The sequence below is a fragment of the Cuculus canorus genome, chromosome 4 (assembly GCF_017976375.1).
Source record: "Cuculus canorus isolate bCucCan1 chromosome 4, bCucCan1.pri, whole genome shotgun sequence".
NCBI lineage: Eukaryota > Metazoa > Chordata > Aves > Cuculiformes > Cuculidae > Cuculus > Cuculus canorus.
The window spans coordinates 73,737,216-73,762,195 of record NC_071404.1 but is presented as its reverse complement, the minus strand read 5'-3'; the positions used below and the strand labels follow the sequence as shown (position 1 = coordinate 73,762,195).

At 38.1% G+C, this 24,980-nt stretch overlaps 1 protein-coding gene across 9 annotated transcripts in view; it reads left to right on the top strand.

Annotated features, from left to right (window-relative positions):
- The window catches only part of BLTP1 (bridge-like lipid transfer protein family member 1), a 123,201-nt gene that overhangs the window by 27,212 nt on the left and 71,009 nt on the right, over positions 1–24,980 (top strand). For all 9 annotated transcript variants that reach the window (XM_054064923.1, XM_054064924.1, XM_054064930.1 and 6 more), the window contains exons 10-26: positions 1,138–1,288; positions 3,544–3,700; positions 4,483–4,561; positions 5,299–5,390; positions 6,258–6,375; positions 7,386–7,541; positions 8,513–8,610; positions 9,203–9,381; positions 9,534–9,640; positions 11,873–12,081; positions 15,664–15,891; positions 16,647–16,784; positions 18,115–18,291; positions 20,662–20,790; positions 21,704–21,823; positions 23,687–23,964; positions 24,672–24,922. In XM_054064923.1, the coding sequence (XP_053920898.1) occupies positions 1,138–1,288; positions 3,544–3,700; positions 4,483–4,561; positions 5,299–5,390; positions 6,258–6,375; positions 7,386–7,541; positions 8,513–8,610; positions 9,203–9,381; positions 9,534–9,640; positions 11,873–12,081; positions 15,664–15,891; positions 16,647–16,784; positions 18,115–18,291; positions 20,662–20,790; positions 21,704–21,823; positions 23,687–23,964; positions 24,672–24,922 (2,667 nt within the window). The remainder of the gene's footprint in view (positions 1–1,137; positions 1,289–3,543; positions 3,701–4,482; positions 4,562–5,298; positions 5,391–6,257; positions 6,376–7,385; positions 7,542–8,512; positions 8,611–9,202; positions 9,382–9,533; positions 9,641–11,872; positions 12,082–15,663; positions 15,892–16,646; positions 16,785–18,114; positions 18,292–20,661; positions 20,791–21,703; positions 21,824–23,686; positions 23,965–24,671; positions 24,923–24,980) is intronic.

Here is a 24,980-nt window from a genome sequence, read left to right as displayed (position 1 = left end):
TTTGAAGGCTGTTTGTTTATTTAATTGTCTGGACTCTCTAGACAACTGTATTTTTATGCTGAAATTTCTTTGTGCTGAAAGAGTTAGTTTAAAAGCATTCATAAATTGTTTTTTTGCAAAAAAATCTACTGAAACAAATGGGAAAGAGTTCATGTTTCATGTTTAGAAGAGAGTGAAATTTTGAGCTGCGTTTTTTTTTAATGGTTGTGGTGAACTTCTAGACCATGTAAGAGGCGTATGGAATTCCATAGATGAAATAACTGTACATGTAGACCTAACATTTTTATCAGTGAGTAGTTTTATGCTATATATATACACTATAGGTGTACAGATGTAGATACTCTGCCAGCAGTGCCTTCTACAAGTCTATTTGCGACACGGAAACAATTAATCTTGATATTTATTCTTTAAGTAAGTTATGTTTTAAGCTGTAAATTTAAGTGATGGAGGTTTCACCCCCAGGAGTGGAGACAATTTTTAGTCAATACCTGCTGGGGTGTTCGGGAAGCTTATTTGATGCATCAGTTTCTGAATATCACAGTGTCTTTCACTTTAAATCCAGTGCATTATATGACTGCTTAATTTTGGGTTTGTAAAAGCTTTTGCTCCACTTCCATTTAAGGTATTGCCTGAATCTTGAACACAGATAACATGTTTAATAATGATCTATGCTGGTGTGGGATAAGTGGGAGTTTTGAATCATTACTGAATGACTGCTTGAATTTTTACTGGTAACTCTGGATCTACTCTAGGAAGTCTTTTTATTTGCTTGAAGTGTCTGTGGAAATGATTTTAACTTAATCTTTGTTTCTAAACTGAGTCTGTAAATAGGATTTGGAAGTGAATGTGGATGTATTAAAGACTGTATTGGTAAAAGTATATTTCAGAGATAAGTGTGTGCCACTGTTTCACTGACATCAGTGAGAAGCACTTCAGAAAAACCCAAGGATTTTTGGTCATATTCTTGCCCTTCTGCAGGAGTCTGCATTGAATTGTGCCTTGGTATTTATATACTTTAGTGGTTTCAAATAAAACTGACATCAGGATGCTTAAATTGTCTTGTAGTAAGCAAACATTTTTCATGCTAATTCGAAGTAGCTTCCTTTATTAATCGGTTTATTGTGTTATGTAATATAGGTCTTGTACCAGAGGAAACGGAGGAAAGCAATGACGAAGAAGCAAACAATGAAGACAGCAAATTACAGGATCTGCCGCCATGCTGGGGTTTGGACATTGTTTGTGGAAAAGGAACAGACTTTAACTATGGACCTTGGGCTGATAGGCAGAGGTATTACCATGATTTACATCTTTAGTTTTAGTCTTTAATATCTGTTACTATTGAGAAAACATTCTGAAGTTTCCAGTGTGCAATTGTTCAGACTTATAGTTAGTATGGAGTGGACCAGGCAGTCTGAAAGAAGAGTCCTGCTGCAATGACTTCAGACTAGTAAATTCACTGTTTATCTTGTTGGCCTTCCAAAGTTAGGATGCCTCAGTGAAATTTTATTATTAAATAAATAATGTTCCTATTTTTCGTAAACAAAGTAGTTCTCCTTATCAGGTGTTACATACTTAAGGGTTTAACCTTTTAATTGGTTACCTTTAGTCTTGTCACGTTCCTCTCAGCTCATGGGTGGGAATACACTGCATATTGATGAGAGAGTTTTATGGAAGTACAAATCTGGCTATGAAAATTATGAGGGGAAATAACTTATCCCTTCTTAGGAGAATCAACCGCTTGATCTGGTCTCCAGAGTATTTATTATCTACATATTTTAGTGACAAAGTATTAGGCCACAGCTCTCCTTCTATTCATAGATTCATTACGGTTGGAAAAGACCTCTGAGATCATGCAAGTCCAACTGTCAGCCCACATGAGCTTCTTACCCCAAGGAGTCATCAGTGGCCATCGTTGGCGTTGCTACACAGCTACAGTAAAATCCTGTTGCTGTAGTCAGGACATGTCAGTATCTCAAGACTAACAATCTTTGTTATTATTCACTTAGCCCTTGATGTTTTGCGCATGAGTATTTCTGGTGAAGGGAATACAATTGTTTAGAGAGGAAAGGAATGTTAAGTAAAAGTGACATAATCAATGCTTTCCCCCTTTTCCCTATTAATTACAGATTTATACTTCTCTTGGCCTCTGTTAATTCTCCTGTGAAACTACTATGATTAACTGTCTCTCAGGAGTGTGAAAATGGCAGATCAGAGTAGTCGTTAGGTATGACAGCAACTTAGAGACTTTCAGAGGGAATGCCACTTTCCAGAGCAGTGCTTTTCTAGGAACATGAAGTCACTGAATCATCAATGAAATTTTTAATACTACCAAGAAAGCTCACTTTATAGAATCATAAAATGGTTTCGGTTGGAAAAGACCTCTAAGATCTTTGAGTCCAACCATCGATCCAGCCCTGCTTGGTCCACCACTAGACCGTGTCCCCAGATATGATATCTACTCTTCTAAACACTTCCAGGGATGGAGACTCCACCACCTCCCTGGGCATCCGGTTTCGATGCCTGGGAACCCTTTCAGTAAAGAAATTGCTCCAAATATCCAACCTTAAATGTTCCCTGGTGCATCTTTAAGCCATTTCCCCTTGTCCTGTCACTGGCTACCTGGGAGAAGAGACCAACCCCCACCTTGCTGTAACCTCCTTTTAGGTGTGCTTTATGATGGTAGGTTTATTAAAATTTTAACTGGCTAGGCAGAAGGCAGTTTTGTGCCTGTGCAGAGTGCGTGGAGTTCATAGATGCATGCCTGGGAAAATTTTTGCATTGTGCCATGGGCAGAAGATAGAATTTTGAGGAGTGCCCGAAAGTTTTAGAAACATAGATCTGTAGGAGTTCTGTGGACTTTGAACTTTCAGTTCATAGAAGGGCTTCAACAAGCACCCATCTTGAATGCATGTTGTTGGGGTTTCTCTTTTGTTTTTTATTTTATTAACTTTTAAACTGCTCTAGTGGTGCAGGAAACTGCTACCCCCGTTTGAAGACTTACTTCCACTCCCTTGAGACGTATTTAAGCTATTCTGTCTGTGCTTTTACACTCTGGCTTTCCTTTCATGTAGTTATATGTTCAGATAAGTCTGTGGAAAGGTAGGCTTCATTTCACTGAGGTCCTAAAGTTTTATCTTCTGTTTATTTCTGGACATTACATCAATTATTTATGCAGAAACAGAAGTGTAAACAGATTACTTCTGAGTATGTTTTTGTCATAGATTTGTAAACCAAAGATTAGGAATAAGAAGAAAAGCATAGCTTGTTTTGCCACCTGAATTAAAATATTTATAGTCTATCCACTTATGGCTTTTATCCAAAAGTCACTTCTTGGCTTTGAAACTTTTGGAGATTTCAGTAAGAAGTTGGAAAGCTCCCATGACTAAGAATTGACAGAAACGTTCTTTCTTATCACTTCCAGTCGTTGTTGGAAGACTCAGCTGACTGGAAAATAATAAAGTGAACCAAATAGATGCATAAATACATATATATATTTCTTCTGTAAATAAAAACAACTCTTTTTTTTGTCTTCTTGCCCACTAGGGATTGCTTGTGGAAGTTTTTCTTCCCACCAGACTACCAAGTTATGAAAGTCTCGGAAATTGCTCAACCTGGGAAACCAAGACAGATTCTGGCTTTTGAACTACGGATGAATATTATTGCAGATGCCACTATTGATTTGCTTTTTACTAAAAATAGGGTAAATAATGATAAATTATCTAGAAAATTGCTTACTATGACTGTGCTGTGCTTTTTGGTTGTGCATATTTTTACTTGTCTCGGGTGTTTATTACAGAACTATGTCTTTCAAAGCTTAGTGATTTTTGGTTTAGTCTTCCATAATTATGGGCAAACTGTTCAAAGTGAAATATTGGCTGGAAGGCATTATTTTTTTTTGCCTTAGATGAAGTTTCTTTTAAGCCTTCAAGCTACATCTTAAGCCACGCCAGCACCTGTAGTCTTGGGAATTCATCTCCTGTGCAGTCTTTCATGACTGTGAAGATCACCACGATGAAAAGATAATTTCTTCTGATATTAGATGAATGTCTAATATTATAGGAGAGATGGTAGTGAAGGGAACAAAAGACATGTGTGTGTAGGGGTCTGGATTTTTAGTTCTCTTGTTGCTACTCTTATAAGTGGGATGTAGTGTGACTTCATGGGACATTTGTTTTCTTCTTTTTTTTGGTGACTGAAAAGGTTAGAAAGTGCGGTGTTAGATATTCATCTGCCTTCTTAGGCCTTGGATCAGACCATCTTAGGCTATTTCTGTTACTGGACCTAAGACAGCATATTAAGCCTAAAAATGGTGCTGCTTGGTATGATTGCATATAGATAGTTCGTTAGTAATTTTTCTGACGGCAAGAAAGATTTGAGTCATCTGATGCCTTAATCCAGGTATGGGGAATGGTGTACGGTACACTGGTTGATGCAGCGGGCCTAGAAATAATCTTTGGATGTTTTTTCTTTCTTGCAATACAGGAAACTAATGCTGTACATGTAAATGTTGGTGCAGGATCGTATTTGGAAATAAATATTCCCATGACAGTAGGTGAAAATGGTGAGTTAAAAGCTAAGCTTAGTTTGTTTTTCCTGAACAGTTCTCTTAATTCCTATGTGTGTGAATGTCCTGTAGTGTTTTTCCTTTGTGACTGTGACATGTATATTCTCATGTAAAGGAACAAAAAAATACTGTCTTGTACATTCATTGCAAGGTATTAAAACATGTACATATTAGTTAAGTTACCTCTATGTTTTGTTTGGGTTATGAAACACAAATTAATTAACTACTAGGCAGTGTATTATTTAACTGTGTGTGAATTGAAGCAGGTGACATATACACTTTCAACTAAAAGCAGGAAGACATCTTCAGTAGGATGAATGTAGTAGTAGAATCATATCAAGAAGTGTGTTATGAATACTAATTTAATGGTGTTCTAATTAAGCAGAACAAACCCCAAAAGCCAAGGTGAAGTGGGGATAAATGTAAAGTTACGGTTTGGTTTCTTGATTCTTTCTGGCATGTTTGAGTTTTATTCTGCAACTTAGACCAAGATCTCCAGAACCTGAGCATTTCCAGACCCATTAAGAAGACTGTTGTCATCCCTTCTACATGAAGGCAGAAAACATTAAGCTCTTTGTTGACAAGTAGTAGAGGACAGAACTGTTGTAGTACTAATTTCCATCATGGTATTTCTTGATTGTTAGGGAACTGGTGAAATCACTGGTGAAAATGATTTAAATATTTGTGTAGCTCTCATGCCTGAATGGTTATGTTTTATGTCTTTTGTTTGCTAGGCTATTCACCTACAATTAAAGGGCAGCTTCTACATGTTGATGCCACCAGCAGTATGCAGTACCGGACTCTCTTAGAAGCTGAAATGCTGGCTGTAAGTTTATGTTAATAAGCACAAAGCTTCAGTCTTTAGAGGATTTTTAATAAAGAACATATTTATTTGCCTCTGGAGCATTTCTTTAGGTTCTTGAACCATATTGAAACAGGCCTTTTGAATGTATTTTGTAAGGCTTAAATATGTAAGGAATTAGATACGCACACATAACTGTGTACATGTGTAACTTTCAGTGACTTAAGTAGTTTATATACCAATTTATATGTGTCTTGAGTGGCAGAGGGGTTGGAGTACCATTTACACCTGCTTAGTTTACTGTGGAGCTATGTGTTTATATAGGCTTGACCTTAACAAATGATTACACTCACTAGCTGTGCTACACAATGTGTGTGCATAAGTACGTAAAAGTTACTTCAGAGTGCTGCATTATTGTTTTGTTTGCGGAGAATTTCGCTTCTGCAGTACTGCAGTGCTGGAGAATGCCTTTCTCACTAGTTTTTAAATGACCTTATTACAGTGATGTTTTTAATGTCCAAATTAGAGCATCATATCAGTGGTTGAAAAATCTTACAGTCTGAGGGGATTTTATCTGTACTGTATTGTGAAAAGTGATGCTTTGAATGAAAACGTTGATTTATGAATTGTTTGGTACATCTACTACAACAGATGTACCAGAATTTCCTAGTATACCTTTCCAAATAAATGAATATGCTAACACTTGACCTTCAAACACAGTAAGAGAGATATTAAATTATTAAGGAACTGGGGAGGCCGTCTGTTCACCCCAGCAGGAGAACAGTTTTAATAATTCAGCAAAGTACATATGTGAAAACTGCTGAGCTACAGGGTCAGGCATTGTCTGTCATCTTTTCAAGTAATTGTGATGCTTTAATATCTTGTTCACAGTTCCATATTAATGCCAGCTATCCCAGGATATGGAACATGCCACAGACATGGCAATGCGAACTTGAGGTTTATAAAGCAACCTATCATTTTATCTTTGCTCAGAAAAGCTTCTTTACAGGTAACGTCTTTATTAAATAAGTTATGTATCAAATTAAATAGTCTTTCTTTGGAATTTCTTTTCAAAGTCTGCAAAGGTGTACTAGGTCGAATACTCTGATTTCACATATTTTGGACAAAAAATTGTTTCTGAGGACAAAGTTTCTCATGTTTTCTGTTGCCTACAAGTGTCTAAGTACATGATATTTGAGTAGAGATAGCAAATAATTTAGATTTCTAACATCTAAACTATATTTGATCTGCTCTTAAGTGATTTCAAATTTCAGATTAATTTATTTTTATCAGAGCTGTCGATTTGTTTAAAATTTGTCACCTCGGATGCTGATTTCTCCAATGTCACTCTCTTTGGCTGACTGATTTTCAGTTACTTAGGCTTTAGGTTGTGTCCATGTGGCTGACAGATGACGAGACAAAGTAATTTGCTCCTTAGGATTTTGGCAGTGAGGGAGAATACAGGTGTACAAAGCAGTACAATGTGATACCAAACTAGTGCTGAACATTCCAGCTGCTGTAATGGAAAGAATATAGCCCCACCAATGCGGCAGCCTGGGCTAATTAGCCCTGTTGAGAGGAAGGATTAATTAGTGCAGGCGTAGTGCCATGCTAATAAAGTTATCCTCAATCTCCTACAAGAACGCTGTGTTGCTATGTTAGAAAATAATAGTAGTACACATTCAGATTATCAGAGTGGAAAACCAAAGGAAAGCAGGTGGTAGCGGAGTGCTTTTAGATCAATGTGTAACTCTGCTACTGAAGAAAACTAAACTAGAAAACGTGATTAAACCTCTGGCTTTCCAGCTTAAAAAGGAGGTGAGAAATGGGGTATGGATTCACAGCAAGTATGTGTGGAATATCTGCCTGAGAAACGGATACTGTGTATTCTCATTTTCCTTTCCCTGTAAAGGAGCGAATGATTAAGATCTATAATTTACGAAAAGCCAAAAATTTAAAGGAAGAAATCTCTCACTTGATTGTTACTAACTTTTCTTTTATTGCTTGATGTGGTTTTAGATTTGATCCAAGACTGGTCCAGTGATAGCGCACCCGATATTTTTTCATTTGTTCCTTATATGTGGAACTTCAAAGTCATGTTTCATCAGTTTGAAATGATTTGGGCTGCAAATCAACACAACTGGATTGATTGTTCCACCAAACAACAAGAAAATGGTGAGATCACCTTTTTTTATTGGAAGAAGAGTACATGCTACAAAAAATGCATACAACATATAGACTAGAGGGGCAGAGTATACAAGAATTACAATGTTTTTACTAGAGGAATGTTTGTTCAGTGATAACTACCTGTTTTACTTCTGTTGGTGTGCATAAACCATCCTAAAGCTATTGTAAATTGTACGTATGAAGTGCATTCCTTTTTTGGGGAGCGTGCAGCTCTAGATCATGTTTTAGCATTCATTTTTCAAGACTCTTTGAATCTTTGATTTAGTACAACAGTTTGTAGAGAGCAACTGTGAGGTCTTGACATATATTCAGTAAGCTAACTGGAAACATTCACTTGGGAAATGCATTTTTAAAGTAATGTTGGCAAAATACCATTTGAACTCCATATAACTGGAAATGTCCGTTTCCTGTTTGTTTCAGAATAGGAGATAACGTTGCTAATTTTAGACCGAACTAAGAGGTTCATTTCAGAAAGCTAAAACTGTTTCACGTGCAGTTTGGTCTACAGTGGTCTACGCTGTACTAGAATCTTGCGGTTTCGATGTAGAAAGAGGATGGTGGATTAAAAATAATGATGTTGTGTTCTAGTTGAAAATAAGGCTCACTGCTTCATCAGAAGCCTGAGGAACTTTCAACGTGTGTTTTCTTGTCCAAAAACTGGTGTGTGAAGCAATAAAGTCCCAAGATATTGGTTACAGTAGTTCTTATTGTGTACTTGCCATTTTATTGTACTAATTACAGTGTCTTTCTATAAAGAACAAGCAGTAGGGAGTAAATACTTTCAGAATAATTTAGTATGATGTACTTCAAATATTCAGTAGTTAAAACGGCAATTGCCTATATAAGAAGTTCTTGAATATATTTTCATTATTTAACTTAGCTGTTTGATAATTTGTTGAAGAACAAAACGGGGAGTGATCTTGACAGACGTCTTGTTTATTTTCCCTCTGCTCTTCCAGTTTATCTAGCAGCTTGTGGAGAAACATTGAACATTGTTTTCTCTCTGCCTTTCACTGATTTTGTTCCAACCATATGCAATACTAGATTCTCTTTAAGGGTAAGTTCTTCTCCTCTCACCCTCTTTTGTCTTCCAAATGTTTCCCTACCTTCTTCAGTCTGGAAATTTTGAATAAACTCTTTCCTGAAATAAAAATGCTCTCTTTCACATCCAGTTCATAGAATTTTTTCTTTAAGCAACCCAGAGGTAAATGGTTTCTGTTGCTTATATGTATTGTCTCCTACAATATGAGGCATCTATGGCTGTTTTAATTTGTATATACGTATATGTTCACAAATAAAGATATATTTTAAGTATGTATATACACATATGCTCTGTACTTATATTTATACACACATTTAGTATGTATATTTTCATATATACTTAGACTATTTGCCTATTTATGTATTTTATCACTGGAAATCTGTTCACATTTATTTAGAAAATGTGAAAATTGACTTGAAACTGTTCAGTGCCACAGAGGTTGTTCTAGAAACTGGTGGGAAGCTGTGGTCAGCAATCACATGAAATCTGAGATTTCTTGCCTCACTTTGCCTGTGAAGTGAAGATGATTGTGCAAATGAACATGCCAATAGCATGAACATTGAAGTGAATGTAAATTAACTCTTCTGTTTCTAATGTTTGATTTTAGGGAGAAGATGTTGATCTTCATTTATATCTACCAGATTGTCATCCTAGCAAATATTCCCTTTTTATGTTGGTGAAAGATTGTCAGCCTAATAAAATAAATCCCGAATCTTGTATTTCTGCCGAATGTCAAAGCGGTCAGAAAACAGGCAAACCAAAATGGAGAAACATTACTCAAGAAGAGTGAGTTCTTTTGTGATATATATTTAAGTCTTTATATTGGCTCTTTGTCTTTACTTATTTTGTTTGTGACAAAAGCAATGTCATATGTTCTTGAAAGATATTTAATGAAAGTATTGTTCTTCAAATAAAAATGTGATGTTTCTTTTTGAAAGAGCTGGATGGGTTGAATGCTGGACCGTCCCAAGTGTTGTGTTCACAATTGACTACTCCTGGCATCCAATTTATCCTCAGAAGGCAGATGAGCAGTTAAAACAATCATGTAAGTGTCACTACCTTTTTCTTGTTAGCGTGTTTTATTTCAGGAATTCTGTGGCTTTGTGGGATCCAGACTGCTTAAAATTGCAGAAATGAATTTTGAACTGAACTACCATTATACATCTTTAGACTGTACTAGTCTTGATTTAAAAACTGACAGCTTCTCATGGTTCAAGATTTCCAAATATGTCACAGTTCCCAGTGTAAAATGAAGATACTGCCTAGAGTTCATTTCTCCTTGTCCTTAACAAATTGGTGCTCTTAAATGTGTTTTTGAATAGCATAAAATATCACTTGGTGCATTAAATATTAATACGGTGTTTTTCACAGGATCATGTTCCTTAGTGTGTCTCAGATTTTTTCCTTTGGATGTTTTTGATCTTGTCTTATGATTTAAGTGTTTAAATACGCTATATATGAGCTACAATAATATTTTACCTTTATGGATATGAATCTCTGAGATTTCTTTGTAGCTAGCACTGTTGAAGTAAATTGTGGCCATCAGATGTGTTAGACTGTCAGTCTACATTTAATTACTAAACAAGAGGTTTTAAATTTTAAATGTCTAAATGGTATTTCTAAATAAGAAATATTCATAGAATCACAGAATGGTTTGGGTTGGAAGGGATCTTAAAGCCCATCCAGTTCCAGCCTCCCTGCCGTGGACAGGGGCACCTCCCACTGGATCAGGTTGCTCAAAGCCTCATCTGAGCTGGCCTTGGATGCCTCCAGGGAGGGGAGAAGCTGCAACTTCTCTGGACAAATGTTATGTTCTACGAGTATGTGCTTGCAAAAAAAAAGAAGTTATAAAATACTGAAGTGCAGAGATAAAAGTAAGTTATTTTAAATTCAGAGAGAGGTATGCAGGAAGTTATAGTGTTACATAAAAGTCTTTCAGGTTGAGTTGTGGGAAGCAGAACTGAGGAAAGAGAGGTAGTGGAAGAATAATGAGGGCTAATTTGAATGGGCCACGATCAGCAGGTGTAAGAAGCCGTACTGGAGAGTGTTTTTAGATTTTGAGTGCCAACAATTCAAATCTCAAAGAGCTCATTTTGGAGAATGAAGCAGAAAAAGTAAGATTGATCTTGCAGATGTTCAATAAGTGCTCTTGTTAGACTCTGTCAGCTTGTGTCAAATGTGCATACTTTGAATTTGAAAACATTTACTTGTAATCACAGCAACTGCACCTGCATTCCAAAGTTTGCATACACACAGGTAATTTTGTCTGCAGCTTCCTTCAGTGAACAATCCACCCCAGTCCAGCTCGCTTGTAATCTGTGCACTGATAGAAGGTGTTTGTTACAGTAGCAACATCTGTATTTTGTTTTGAGTCAATCAGTAGAAAGTCTTAAGTGTCAGGAGACAAATATGTTGTGTCCTAGATGCAGCTTCCAAAAAAGTGGTGGTCTCATCACGGCATTTAGCGAAGTTATAACACACAATATAATGCAAATATTGTAGACAGTAATGGTAAATTAAAGCCTCGAAGGTTTTCTGGCTACAGGTGCATATTCATTGTAGTTCCGTCTGTGCCAGTTCTGCCAGTTAAACAGGCACCTGAAATCATGCTCCATCTGGAGCATCAATTTATATGGCTTTCCCATAGAGTTCTTTACTTCCCAGAAATCACTTTATATCCCCAAAACACCTGCAGTTATTCACTTCCTTCTTGACATCTTTTCTCACTTAAGAAAGGCGAAGTGCTTCCTTCTCCCTAACCCTAAGTAAAAAGAAGGGATAGGAAATAAGGTTTGAATTTCCAAATTGTTTTGTGAGTAGAGTAGTTGAGTTCTTTGAGAGGAAATTCTGGCCACAGAGTTATTGGTTCAGAATAGGCTTTTACTGTAACTTTTGCAGAGTTCCTGTTTATTCGCTTTTGTTTATTCTGCAGTAGCCGTGTGATTGTGGGAAATCTGCTACACTGAAATGAAAGTATGCCTTTGTTTAACTTGAAAAGCAAGATAAATAAATTGGGTTTTTCTCCAGAATTTGAAGGATTCTTTTTCTCTTGCATAATTCCCATTACTAAAATATTCTATATTTTCCTATCTTCACTTAGTTCCTAGATATGAGAAACCAGTTCTGCATTGTAGACATTAACATAATTATACAGTCCAAGTTAGAAAGCTGCAAAATAGTGTATATTTAACACACATGCATATCTGCAGAATTTTGTCCATCAGAAACCTAACTTGTAATGAAAATCTGTTTTCTTTTGTTTTGTTTTGTTCCAAAGTGTCAGAAATGGAAGAATCAATGTTATCTGTGCTAAGGCCATCACAGAAAACAGCTGACAGCGTGATTTCATCTCCCACCACTTCAGCTCGCCTTCCTCTTGACCCCGCAGAACTGCCCCCAGATAAGCTCCATGTGGAACTGGAACTCTCCCCGGACTCCCAGATAACCCTGTATGGACCCCTGCTCAAAGCTTTTCTGTCCATAAAGGTAGGCACAGGAACGCAAGTTGTAAAATTCATGAACGGACACATGTAGAAAAGGGAAATAATTTGTTTGAAACTGGAAATTAGAATTTTGCAGAGTACATGAATTTAGATGAACACTTTTCGTACTATGCGTTTGGAGTGACTTCATTTGGTGATGTGGCATAGGTGGGATGAAATCAGTTGGCAGAAGATTATAAGAAGACTTCCAATATATGTAGATTCATATCACCATAATTTTCCTTTCAAGGAATAGCATACGCTCTGGACTTCAAGTGCAGAAAATGTCATTTTTTACATTTGCAGTAGTAAAAAAGAAATGGAAGTAAGAAAAAAAATCCATGATTATGAGTGTGGAACTTATATTAGCAGTTGCTTTAGTGCGAAAGTATGTCAGAACCCGTGTTTTTAGTGCATTTTAAATTCTACAGAGTGTCGTAATCATAGAATAGTTTGGGCTGGAAGGGACCTTAAAGATCATGCATTCCACTCCTCTGCCATGGGCAGGGACACCTCCCACTGGCTCAGGTTGCTCAAAGCCTCATCCAAGCTGGCTTTGAATACTTCCGGGGATGGGACAGCCATGACTCCTCTGGGCAACCTGTTCCAGTGCCTCACCACCCTCACCGTGAAGGATTTCTTCCTAATATCTAATCTAAACCTCTCCTCTTTCGTCTTAAAACCATTCCCCCGTGTTCTTTCCCTGCAATTCCTGCCAAAGAGCCCCTCCCCGGCATTCCTGGAGCCCCTTTCAGTGCTGGAAGGCCTTGTTGTGACAGAAGCAGAGGGGACTATTTGTGTCTTCCATGTTTGACTAACAGTGAAATGCTTGGGTTTTGGTTGGGCTCTGTGGTTCGGGGTCTTTTTTTGGGTTTTTTGTTGTTTATTTGTTTTAAGGTCTGTTTTAGCCTGTGCAGATCTAGGCTGAGGTAGCACTTTTGGAGGCTTTAATTTGGGGTCAGAGAATAAGGAATTAGAATTCTGAGACAGGTGATCAGCATCAGGACTTACACTGAAACAGTCATTTTTATGAATTTATATAAGGTATTGCATGTAAGCAAGAATAACAGAAAATATTAATTTTTTTTTTTTTAGAGTATAGGACTTGCAAATATACTTATTGTTTTCTTACGTAGCCACTAAAGTAAATAGGATTAAAATTGGCCAATATTGCATCTTGAAGACTTCATTTCTTCTGATGCATGAGAAATGCACGCATGTTTGAATTGTGTATTGAGCTTTATTTGGAGCCCATATATTCACGAGATGGTTCTGGTTTTGCCAAGCAAAGCAGCACTTTTTCAGTGCTTTTTACCCCTGGAGGTGTATGTAAACAGTGCTTCATTAGGGCCCTTCATTCTATGATGATTCAATTTTTTTGGGTGCAGTTTTCTCATATTAAATCTAGCTTTTATCTTAATCTCAAGAGGAACTTTAGATGACTAGCCTGATTTTGAAAATGCACATTTATTGTTCTTTTTAATATTTTTGTGACTGTGTTTACGTCTTTTTGTCCAGCTGTGCTGGCAGCATCCCTTAATAGATTACCAGGGGATGTTTTATGCTTGTTTTCCTGACTTGTGGTTGAATTCTTTTTTCAGTTTGTTTTCCTTGATCTTTTTTAATACATGGGGGAGGGATTTCTGGACATGCATCATTCATGCAGTTTTGTTGAGCCTTCTATTCTTGGGAGGTAGTTTTTTGGTGTACCATAATGTATTTCTTATTAAGGGGCTTATGGCTGGGAAAGAATGATTTATAGGTTCTTGCAACCACAACGCAAGGTACCAGGAGTGAGTTACTGGAGTTTTGGCGCCCAGTGCTGGGTCTGCCTTATAAAATATATTGTATTGTAACATGAACCTTTTCTTTTTCCCTTTGCTAAGAAGCCAAGCAGATCAGTATTGCTTAAATTTTGAGGGTTTTTTGGTTTGGCCACGAACCAGTGCTTAATTCATATGCATTAACACCAAAAATACTTGAGACTCAGTAGGATCATAGAATCATAAAATCATTAAGGTTGGAAAAGACCTCTAAGACCATCTAGTCCAACCATCAGCCCAACACCACTGTGCTTACTAAGTCATGTCACATGTATTTGAACACCTCTAGGGATGGGGTCTCCAGCACTTCCCTGGGCAGCCTCTGCCCATGCTTCACCACTCTTTCGGTAAAGAAATTTTTCCTATCTAAACCTTCCCTAGTGCAACTTGAGGCCATTTCCTCTCATCCTATCACTTGTTCCTTGGGTGAAGAGACCAGCACCCACCTCACCACAGCCTCCTTTCAGGGAGTTGTAGAGAGCCATAAGGTCTCCCCTCAGCTTCCTCTTCTCCAGGCTGAACAATCCTAGTTCCCTCAGTCGCTCCTCATAACACCTGTGCTCCAGAATTCCAGACAAGTGAAATTACACATCCACAGGAGGCATTATTCTCAGGCCAATAATGAGACTGACTTTTCTGCAGGTATTTTCAAGGACGTGGGTGCCTTGCTTTTTATTGTACACTTCCTCTTTCTCTTACTTGCACTGCAGCCTTGTGCTTACAGAAGAACAAAGATATTTTGGAAAGCAAATGAGACAAAAAAAGGAAGGAGGAGAGCAAGAACCATGACAAGATTGAAATCTGTTTCAGTTTAATCTTCAGCCTAGTACTCATTTATCTGCATCTCACCAATCGCCAGTGGAGTTTGTAGTAGTTGGAACGTTTTTGTCAGCACAAGAGGCTGATGTTCTGAATTACTTTCTAAGAACGAATGAGGGACCGGCGTTTGTGTCTGTGTTATTACCTCTTTGGTCAAAAAGGATTCTGCTCCACGGAACACTTAGTCCCCAAGAGATCCTTCATACTGAATGAACAAGAAAATATAACCTGCCTAATTCAGAAGATTCTCCTGGGAAGTCTAGTCATTTATTTTTTTTTCCTAAGGAGGGAAGGAGTTGGCAAACTATCAGAAATCAGATTCTGATGCTCTTAATAAATGAAACAATAAAAAATAACATTAAAAAATAAAATAATGACAGATTTTCTGTTTCCCAGTAGAACTTAGTCTTAGATAGTTGAGGAGGATTGGCTTAGAAACAAGGTGGGGTTTAGACCCAAGAGGAGAAATACTTACAAACAAATATTTTAGAAGCCTGCTTAAAATTCTGGAATATGCTGATAAAAAGTTTCAGAAGGTTGGATGAGAGTAACTTCCTGCAGTATGTTTTGTGTTCTTACTCTCCAAGTTCTGTATCCTTAAAAGAACAAATGCTATGTAAAATGTCAGCAGCTGTACTTCATAATGGTTATTTGTGTTGCATGCATCTAGGATACTGGTACTTAGAGAACTACTGAGAGCACCTGCTTTTGCTGCAAAGCACATGGCTTCAATTTGCTCACTTAAGGTATCAGTTTTTCATAAAAGCATATATATTTCTTCAGCTATAGGTTGTATACCTATGGTTTGAGTTGGAAGGGACCGTAAAGATCATCTGTATAGGTTGGTAGGAGGGCTACAGGAAAAAGATGGATTTGTGTTTCATTACATTGCCTATGCGGTTTTAATTTGTTTTCCATATGGTCATAACAATTCCTTTTCCTAGGAAAATTATTTTGGAGAAGATGACATGTACACTGATTTTGAAGAAGTTATTTCAAGCCCTGTTTTGTCACTGTCAACGTCTTCAAGTTCTGGATGGACAGCTGTTGGAGTGGAAAATGACAAAAAAGAAAACGAAAGTTCAGTCAAGCCAGTTCACCCTCTTACTTTACGCCCATGGGATATCACTGTACTTGTGAATTTGTACAAAGTGCATGGGCGATTACCAGTGGTAAGGACTTCAGAATCTTCAAATATTTTGCTTCATGTATTTTTTTTTTTTCAAGTTTCATAATCTGGAGTTAAATTTTACTCCCTGGGACAGGGTTTTTACTTATGGTTCTTGTCAAATCTCTTTGACAAGTCTTGGAGGTCTGTTTGGATATGTCCTAGAAGCAGTGCTGCTTCCTTTGTCTCAAAAGATGGTTAAAAAAAAATACAGAGCTCTATTTGTTCACCAAAAAGTGGTTTTCAAGAAAAAAGTGGTAAAATTATGGCTGAGGTAGTAGACTCTACCCCGAGTACCCACTGTAATAGGTGGTGCTTACAAAAGTGTGTATATTCTCTACTCAGATTGTGACTGTCAAAACCAATTGGAGACGTGATTTATTTTGCATATCTGGGAAACAGAACTGGGTATTTTTCAGTATGATTTTTATTCAGTGAACGTGATTTCTGCTATAATATTTTTTATTGATCATTATGATTTCTCTGCTAATTAGCAGAATTCTTCTAAAAGTAATTCTGCTCTCTGCCGCTGCATTCTGGGGAATCCCAGGAATTCAAGTAAGAACCCAGATGAGCATTCACCCAGATGGATTTCAGTTGCTGTTTATGTAATTGTCGAAAGGTTTTTGAAGCTGCACAGGCTTCTTTTGAAGGAAAAATAGCATGCTTCCTGCTCACAGATTTGCTTTTAACCTTACAATTTCAGCAATGTTGTATATTGTGAGTTTCTGAAATAGATGTGTTTGATTTCTATTTTAGCATTGCACTCCAGATGGCCCTGAATGCCCTACAGCTTTCTTGGAAAGGTTATGTTTTGAGATGAAGAAAGGATTTAGAGAAACAATGCTTCAGCTTGTACTGTCTCCAGTGAATTTGTTTCTGAATGACAACTATCAGGTAGTAAGCTGGTTTTCATGTTTGTGTGTGTGTGTCTGCAGTGTGGAAGTTGAATTATTTTTTGGTAGGGGCTTTCCTAACAAAGAATTTATACAAACAAAAACATAAAAAAACACCCCAAATTGACCGTTTGTTCATATTACATACCTCAAAAATACTGTCTGCTAACTTCCTAATTCATTCTAGTGCGAAGTTCATAGTCCTGATGTAAACAGAACAGGAATTGTCCCTCTGCCTGGTTGGGCAAGTGTCATTGCTTTGTGTTTGCCATTCGTGTTGGTTTGGAATAGCTTCTGAATCGAGACATAGATCGCCAGTGTAGGGGTGTGCTTCTTCTACATTAAGCAGCTCCAAAGGGTTTGCTGACAGGGGAAAACAAACCAGGCAAGATAACAAGTTGAGAAAACTGAATTTGAAGAGTTTTGCTGTTGACTTACCAGCTTTAATGTACAGCTTCCCTCCATGCATTCAGTAGCTTCTAGTGTTAAAAACAGCCTGTGCTGGTTTTATCTTTTAGATTTCTTTTCTGGCTAGTGGAACTCCATTTCTTTGAAAAGTATTACATCTGAGTTTTCGTATCTGGAAATAAGTAGTTTTGCTTTAGGTAGCCAAGAAATGCTTTGGTGGAAAGCCTGAGTTAGAGGGCAGCCTCTGATAATTTTTTTTTTTTAATTATGTATTTCTAAACTTTTTTTTTAATAACGTGTCAGCTTTCTGAAGGTAGCAAACCTTCATAAACCATGCTTTTTAACCTCTTGATCAATCCATTGTTAAACACACTCTGCTAAACACATGTTGTTAAACATATTCTTTATTTATTGCAGTATATTTAACAGATGGCATCTAGATATCACCGTGTGCAGTTCACCAAGGGAAGGTTGCTGATGATGGTTGTTAAAAATGAAAACAGATGTGGGTTGGATAAACCTGCCTCTCCCATTTTAAGATTTGCATATATGTTCTTGCGAGGGTAGTGTGAAGGAGTCTTGGGACTGTCTAGATGTACAAAATTAAAGGCACTGGCACAGGTTGCCTAGAGAAGTTATGGCTGCCCCATCCCTGGAGGAGTTCAACGCCAGGTTGGATGAGGCTTTGAGCAACCTGATCCAGTGGGAGGCATCCCTGTGCAAGGCAGGGGTGTGAAGACTGGACGGGCTTTAAGGTCCCTTCCAACCCAAACCATTCTATAGTTCTATAATTCTAATTCTGTAAAAATCAACAGGATTTATGAGACAAAGATCAAAGTGTAATGAAGGAGTTCTGGCTGCAGAGTTTTTGCACACGATGTATTCTTTGCCAACAGTAACTTGAACTGACTTGTCCTTCACAGCGACCTGCAGTGGATGAAGTTCTCCGAGAGGGTCACATCAGCCTGTCAGGTCTGCAGTTGCGTGCTCATGCCATGTTTTCAGCAGAAGGGCTGCCTCTTGGAAGCGATACTTTGGAATATGCATGGCTGATAGACGTGCAGGCTGGGAGTCTTACAGCCAAAGTTACAGCACCACAGGTACCATCTAGAAACTACTCCCTTTGAAGTGTTACCTTTTTTCTTGTAAAACTGGCATAACATGGATTTTTCGGAAAGCACTTGATCTCAGCTGCATTTGGGTGCATCTGTGCCTTAAGTAACCTTACTTTTATAGTTTGAAAATCTAATAATTTCTGTAAGTGTACAGGAGATGCCCAATGAGCCGAATCTGATATTCTTCTTAAATCTAGGTATAACCAGGTGTCTATGAGAATTTGAAAGGATGATGGAAACGAAGCACAAACAAATCAGTAGTGAATACTATTGGCACTATGTGTAAACACGTGTGTTACATCAGTGTATGTTAATGTACTTTAATACTAATTAGAAAGGCAGACACAGTATCTACATGCACTTTAAGTGCAGAGTGAAAAATAGTTTTCTGTAAATAGATTGGGTATTTTGGGATGCCTTCAGTCATAAATGAGGTAATGCGATGAAGAGGAGACAGGAAAATCTGTTCAAAAGCCATAAGACTTAGTTGTCTGTGGCTTCATCTGCGGTTACTTTTATTTTGTGATGCTGACTTCTGGGGATGCAGGTTTGCTCCCCCTGCTCGTTAGCTCTCTGAAAAGGACCAATCATTTATTCAGTTATGATTGCAGTCTGTGACAGGCTATTTGATATCCCTTGGGTGTAAAATTCTTGGAGATTCATAGGCATTTGTGTGAAGGGTTGCTGCCAGCAATAAGGATATCAACTTGAGCATCTGGCAAGCATTTAGCTTGCAGATAAAGTTCTGGCTTTCCATGGAAAGCTATGGATAAAGCCACGTTTTAGAGTAGGAGACAAATGAGATGACTTGTTGGTGCGTAGTGTGGGCAGGCCTCAGGAGGAGAGAGGCTGGTAGCTCAGTAATGTTGCTCACTGCATAAATTCTGATGCTTGGTCCCTTTGGAACATAGTTTGCTTCCACAGTATTGGATTTTCTTAGGTCAGTCGTAGCACAAACTCCTTTTTGGTTTGCCATTTATGTTACTTTTTCCAGATACAATAATGGCTCCAAGTACACAATAGGCAGATTGCTTTGATTTATTTCTGGTGTGGGCTGCTAGATCTCTAAAACTGATTACACATTTAAATGATTTAAAATCTCAAGTGTATTCTGAGGCAAGATAAAGGTGCATAAATCCTGATTAGTAGTTACTGTTCGTTTCTTTATCTATTTTTTAATTTTTAATGCACTCTGGTGTCCTCTTATTCCTCTAAAAATTGGCACTATTTTTCAGAATTAAACACACATTTCATTAGGAGACTTCTGCAGCAAATAAAATCAAAATAATGCATACAAGCAATTTTGGGAAGTCAAAAGAACAGACTCCAGATGTATTTTTCATGCTACACATGCAGAATTTTGTGGTGGTATTTCCCAAAATGCTACCTCTGATTTGGATTCGCTGTAGTGTTTACTCCACTGCTCGATGCTTCAGAATAAACCCTAGTTAGTTCAAAGGACTCAAAGGTTAGAAAACATTTCTAAATGCTAGGTAAGGAATTTCTTCCCCTACAAAGCTATTCTCAACTGTATGCTTCATGGAGGATTTTTATCTTATTTTTGTTGTCAGCACTGCTACAGAGCAGAATTTGAATTTGCTGTGTCAGAGTTGTTGGCTTTTTTCCTCCTGTGATGTATTGCAAGAATTCGTGAAGGGACAGCCCTAAAGGGAGGAGGAGAGACTTTATGCAGGACAGGCATGGCTCTATTAAATCTCATTTAAATTACTGCTGATTTTAAGTGCCCTTTTCTTTGGCTGGCCAAAGAAAACCCATTTCCCTCTCATAATAGAGACACACAGTCATGAATCATTTCCTTTATGAATGAGCTAACTGTATAAACGACTTAAATCACCAATTGGCTAATTACTAGGGTGCAGCGAGATTCAGCCTGGTTCTGTTTAGCCACTGTGCTGGTGTGCTTTCTAAATGTAACTTCGTAACTTATGTACCAGGAAATCTGACATTTAAATTAGGAATGATAATAGAATATTCTAAGTTGTATTTTTTTCAGGTACAATAAGGGGAGCTCTGTTTTTACAATGAAGTTGTCAGTTGATTTTAATAGTAAAAGCCATTTCCTTATATTAAAAAATAATTTAGGAAAGTGTTTAGTGTCCCAGTGTTTCCCGTGTAAAGCTACAGACGCTTGCATGTGGTGGTGCACACATAAATATCAGTTCTGAATCTGAGTAACATGAAATGATGTGTAAACAAGGTAATGCAGCCAGAGTGTTTGGTGGGGTCTTCTGCCCATCTCCTAACCTTTGCTTAAGGTCTCTCAGTACTGCATCACATACCCAAAGCTCATTTTGCGTACCTACCATTGTACAGTGTGTTATCATTTGCTTACAGCTTGCGTGTCTTCTGGAATGGGGACAGACCTTTGTATTTCATGTGGTGTGCCGGGAGTTTGAACTGGAAAGGCCTAAATCTGTAATCATATGCCAGCATGGAATTGATCGTCGTTTTTGTGACTCTAAGGTAACTTTACACCTATCTTGATCGTGTGCTATATTTGCACACGTTCTTCAGAACAGGTTAAAAATACAGCCTTAAAGTTACTGAGACACAGAGAATATGGAGTCAGATGGATTGTTCCCTTTGGCCTGTTTTAGCTAATTATGTTTTAGAAAGAAAAGCAATTCTCTCTGGACTTTCCTATGGATATAAACAATGGTTTTGTGCTCTGAATTATTTTGAGAAACGATGTCCGCAGAAGCTGTGCCTAATTTCTTACCTCTGCTGGGACAGTTAAAAACCAAAGGGTGTGTGTACTCCAGTGTCCCGTAAGAGCCAGAGATCGTACTTCTGCTTGTGCTCATTGCTGTAGTACTTTTTCACCCATTATCCTCTGTTTATGAAACAATGCTTTGGTGAGAGGCTTTGGCTGTCACCTTATAGCTTCCATGTACCTTTTAATATATATTTTCTTTAAAACATGGGACTCTTCCTTAACCACCGTGTCATTGTCGATTCTGCTTTTGGTGCTTGTCTCTTGGAATCCACTGCCACGGTCACTTGAAGACTGAAGGAGACTTGCCGTGTTTTAAGCATTAATCCTGTGTTTCACTTCTTGACATCCTCCTTGTTTTCTTTCGGTTTTTGTGATGTTCTCTGTTAGAAGACTTGATTTGCTTTTTGCTGGTGGAAGCCAGGAGAGTCGGCTGGGTTCCCTGACATTGCTGGACAGAAGAATTAAAACATGCAGTGGTGAAAATGAACCTCAGCATAGAAACACTCTATCTCATATTATTAATGTAGAATAAGCAACATTTTACTGCTCTAGTTTTAGGCCTCTGTTAAAGAGAACATAAATAAAAAGATAAGCAGAAATTAAAATAAAACTTGTATGTTTAAATCTCCTTTTTTTGTTGTTTTTTAACTTTTTCTTCAGATGAACTGTGTCCCTGGGCCGTGCCCAACATCTGATGACTTAAAGTATACCATGACGCGCTTATCCATGGATGGAGCAGATCTGTATGTGGTAGAACACGGCTGTGCCACCAATATAAAGGTAAAAATATTTCTCTTCCGAGCAAATAAAGTACTTCTTGGGCAATGGAGTTCTTTGTATTTTTTGATAGAACAGCTACCTGAATTTATTGCTTGCTCACACGTGATAGACTAAGCAGAATTTCTGGAACTTTAAGGGTTGAAAGGTTGGCATGGAGTGGGCCAGGAGTAGGCCATCTTGGCATCTGCTTAGTAATTCCATTAATGATCTTGGAAAATGGTAAGGAGTGTGTGTATGCCAAAGTTAGAGTGGAAGCTGCAGGATTCGTGTGAAAGAATTAAGAAAACTCTGGGGAGTATAAATCCTGGTGTCTGTACCTGACAGCTAATAAGAACTTGTGCCATAAGTTAGTAACTCAGCAACTGGAAATAATTGATATGGATTGCGTACACATCAGTGCTTGATAACTCATGCTTGTCTTCTGCCATACAGCTGTTTGAATTACGATGTATCTTTGGTGGAGATGGGAGGAGTGTTAGTGCCACTGCCTGACTGAATCATAGAATGATTTGAGTTGGGAGGGACCTTAAAGATCATCCAGTTCCGCCCCCTTGCTGTGGGCAGGGACACCGCCCACCTTACCAGGTTTCTCAAAGCCTCATCTGAGCTGACTTTGAACATCTCCAGGGATGGGGCTTCCACTTTTCTGGGCAACCTGGGCCAGTGCCTCACCACCTTCACAGTAACAAATCTCTTCATAATGTCTCATCTCACTCTCCCCTCTTTCAGCTTAAAACTGTTCCCCCTCATCCTATCCTTGCCCTCGCTGATAAAGAGCCCCTCCCCAGCTTTCCTGTAGGCCCTCTTTAAGTTTCTAGTGCTCCTTTATAGTCCGTGACAGAGATCAGGAGCAATAACTTCATATTAACCTTGTGGGTAGCTCTTCGATGCTGGATTCTTTTTTTAGCATTCCTTCTATTTCCCTGTGAAAAGTTTGAAAACTCAATCTGAAAATTCACATACTTCATGGTGACTTTTAGGAAAGGACTCAAACTGTGCAGGAAACATTTGTCAAATGTGTGCAGATTATTAGAAGTTTTAAGACTAACCATGTGTGGCGGGGCTGTTGTCATCTTTTCTTAGCACACACCAGTGGTGGGGATGATCAGTACTGTATGGGCAGATTCCACAGCTAAGAGCCGAGGTAAAGCAAGAACTTATGGTTCCTCTTTCACGAGGATTGAGTCATTCTGGTACCGTGCTTTTCATAGGAGAGGGGCAGAGATTCGACAAAACGACTGGAATTATGACAATACAAGAAATAGAGTGTAATCGTATAAGGGCTGCTGTAATATAGTTCAGGTGGATCTCGGTTAAGGTTTAGGATATGGAATTTCTTGAGGTTTGCAGCGTTTAACATGATTGTCTCACTGAGGTGTTTTTTAATTGTAGAGTTAATACAGCTTTGAGGTCACAGAATATAACTGATGATTTAGTCTAAGGACATAGAACTAAACGTCATATCAAATCATACATCTGATTTTGAAAGTTTCAGATTGCTTGGGTTTTAGTTAATGGACTTCTTAGTGAAGAATTTAATAATTGAATTTTTTTAAATGTTCACTACTAAACTTGTCTGCAGTTGGCCTTTCTTTTTTGATCCCTTTACAAAAGGAGACTCCTCAGTAGAGATTTCTTTTTCCTTATTTAAAAAACGGCTGAAACTAATTTCTAAGCTCCTTTTTTTTGTGTGTGTGTATGAGTGCACGTGCTTGCATGTAAGACTGGTTCTCTTTTCTGGAGAGAAGAGTTTACTGAGATCTTTCTGGAATGTGCTAGGTGGTGCATTAACTGGTTTAAGGCTGCACTCCCTTTGTTTCACTCGTGACTAATCAGAGTTTATGTTTTAAATCCTGTTTTCAGATGGGTGCTATACGTATTGCCAACTGCAATCTCCACAACCAGTCTGTTGGAGAAGGTGTAAGTGCTGCTATTCAAGACTTTCAGCTGAGACAATATGTTGAGCAGGTGAACAATTGTAGAACTGGTCTTCAGCCAATATTAAGGAGGGCGTATTGGCTGGAAGCTGGCTCTGTCAACTTGGGGCTTATCACTGCGGACATCGCTTTAGCTGCGGATCATCCTTCTAAACATGAAGTGCAGAGGCAGTTCTTAGAAACGCATGATAACCGAACAAAGAGGTAAGAGATATGATGGGTTTGAAACTGGGAGGGGAGGGTTGTAAGTTAATACATTTCATCTAAACATGGAGGCTTGTGTTTTCCTTTTGAGGCTTTTTTTTTTGCTTATTTGGATTACAATTTCTTGTAATCCTCTTATAATTTTTCAACGTGTGTTGAATGCTTAACTATATTTGAATGTGCTCTATTATTTTTGGCAAAACTTTTCACTTTTCCCTCCCTTATCTCCTGAAACGTAGATCAGAAAGAGAAGGACATCCAATTTGTCCTTTGTTCTCAGGCTGGACTCAAAAAAGGCTCTAAAAGAGTCCCAAGCAAGGTGTGAACAAGATGCCTGGTGTAACTGTGATTTTTGTCTCCCCAAAGAGCAGTTGTCTCTGGCATAAGCAACATAAAACCAGCGTGGAGTGTATTTGCAGCACGTGCCTCCATGCGGAGAGAAAGGGTTGTTTCTGTTAGCGTGTATTGAGGCAGGAGGACATAATCTGTGCCTGAGCGCTGCCCGTCCATTTGTGATTTTCTCCTTTCTTGAGCTAATACTTCATGTTATGTCTGTGCTTCAGGTACAAATCTCTCATTTAAAGCCAGGTGAAATAGGAGCTCACATATAACGGAAGAATATATTTTAATCTCATTTTCATTGACTTTAAATATACCAAGGCTGATGTGATCATGGTTTTGTTTTCTGTTTTTCTGCCTTTCTGTAGGCTGTGGTTTTTGTGGCCTGATGACAATTTGAGGAACAAGAGAAGCAAGAACAAGTGTGGCTGTCTTGGTGGCTGTCGATTCTTTGGTGGCACGCTAACAGGATTAGATTTTTTCAAACTTGAGGAACTGACACCTTCAAGCAGCTCTGCTTTCTCAAGTACAAGTGCAGAATCTGATATGTTTTATGGACAGTCCTTACTGCAGCCAGGAGAATGGATAATTACTAAGGAAATTCCTAAAATTCTAGATGGTGAGAATACGTTGTACTGCAGTTTTATTCTGTTTTGCCCAAAGTATAATTTCTTAAC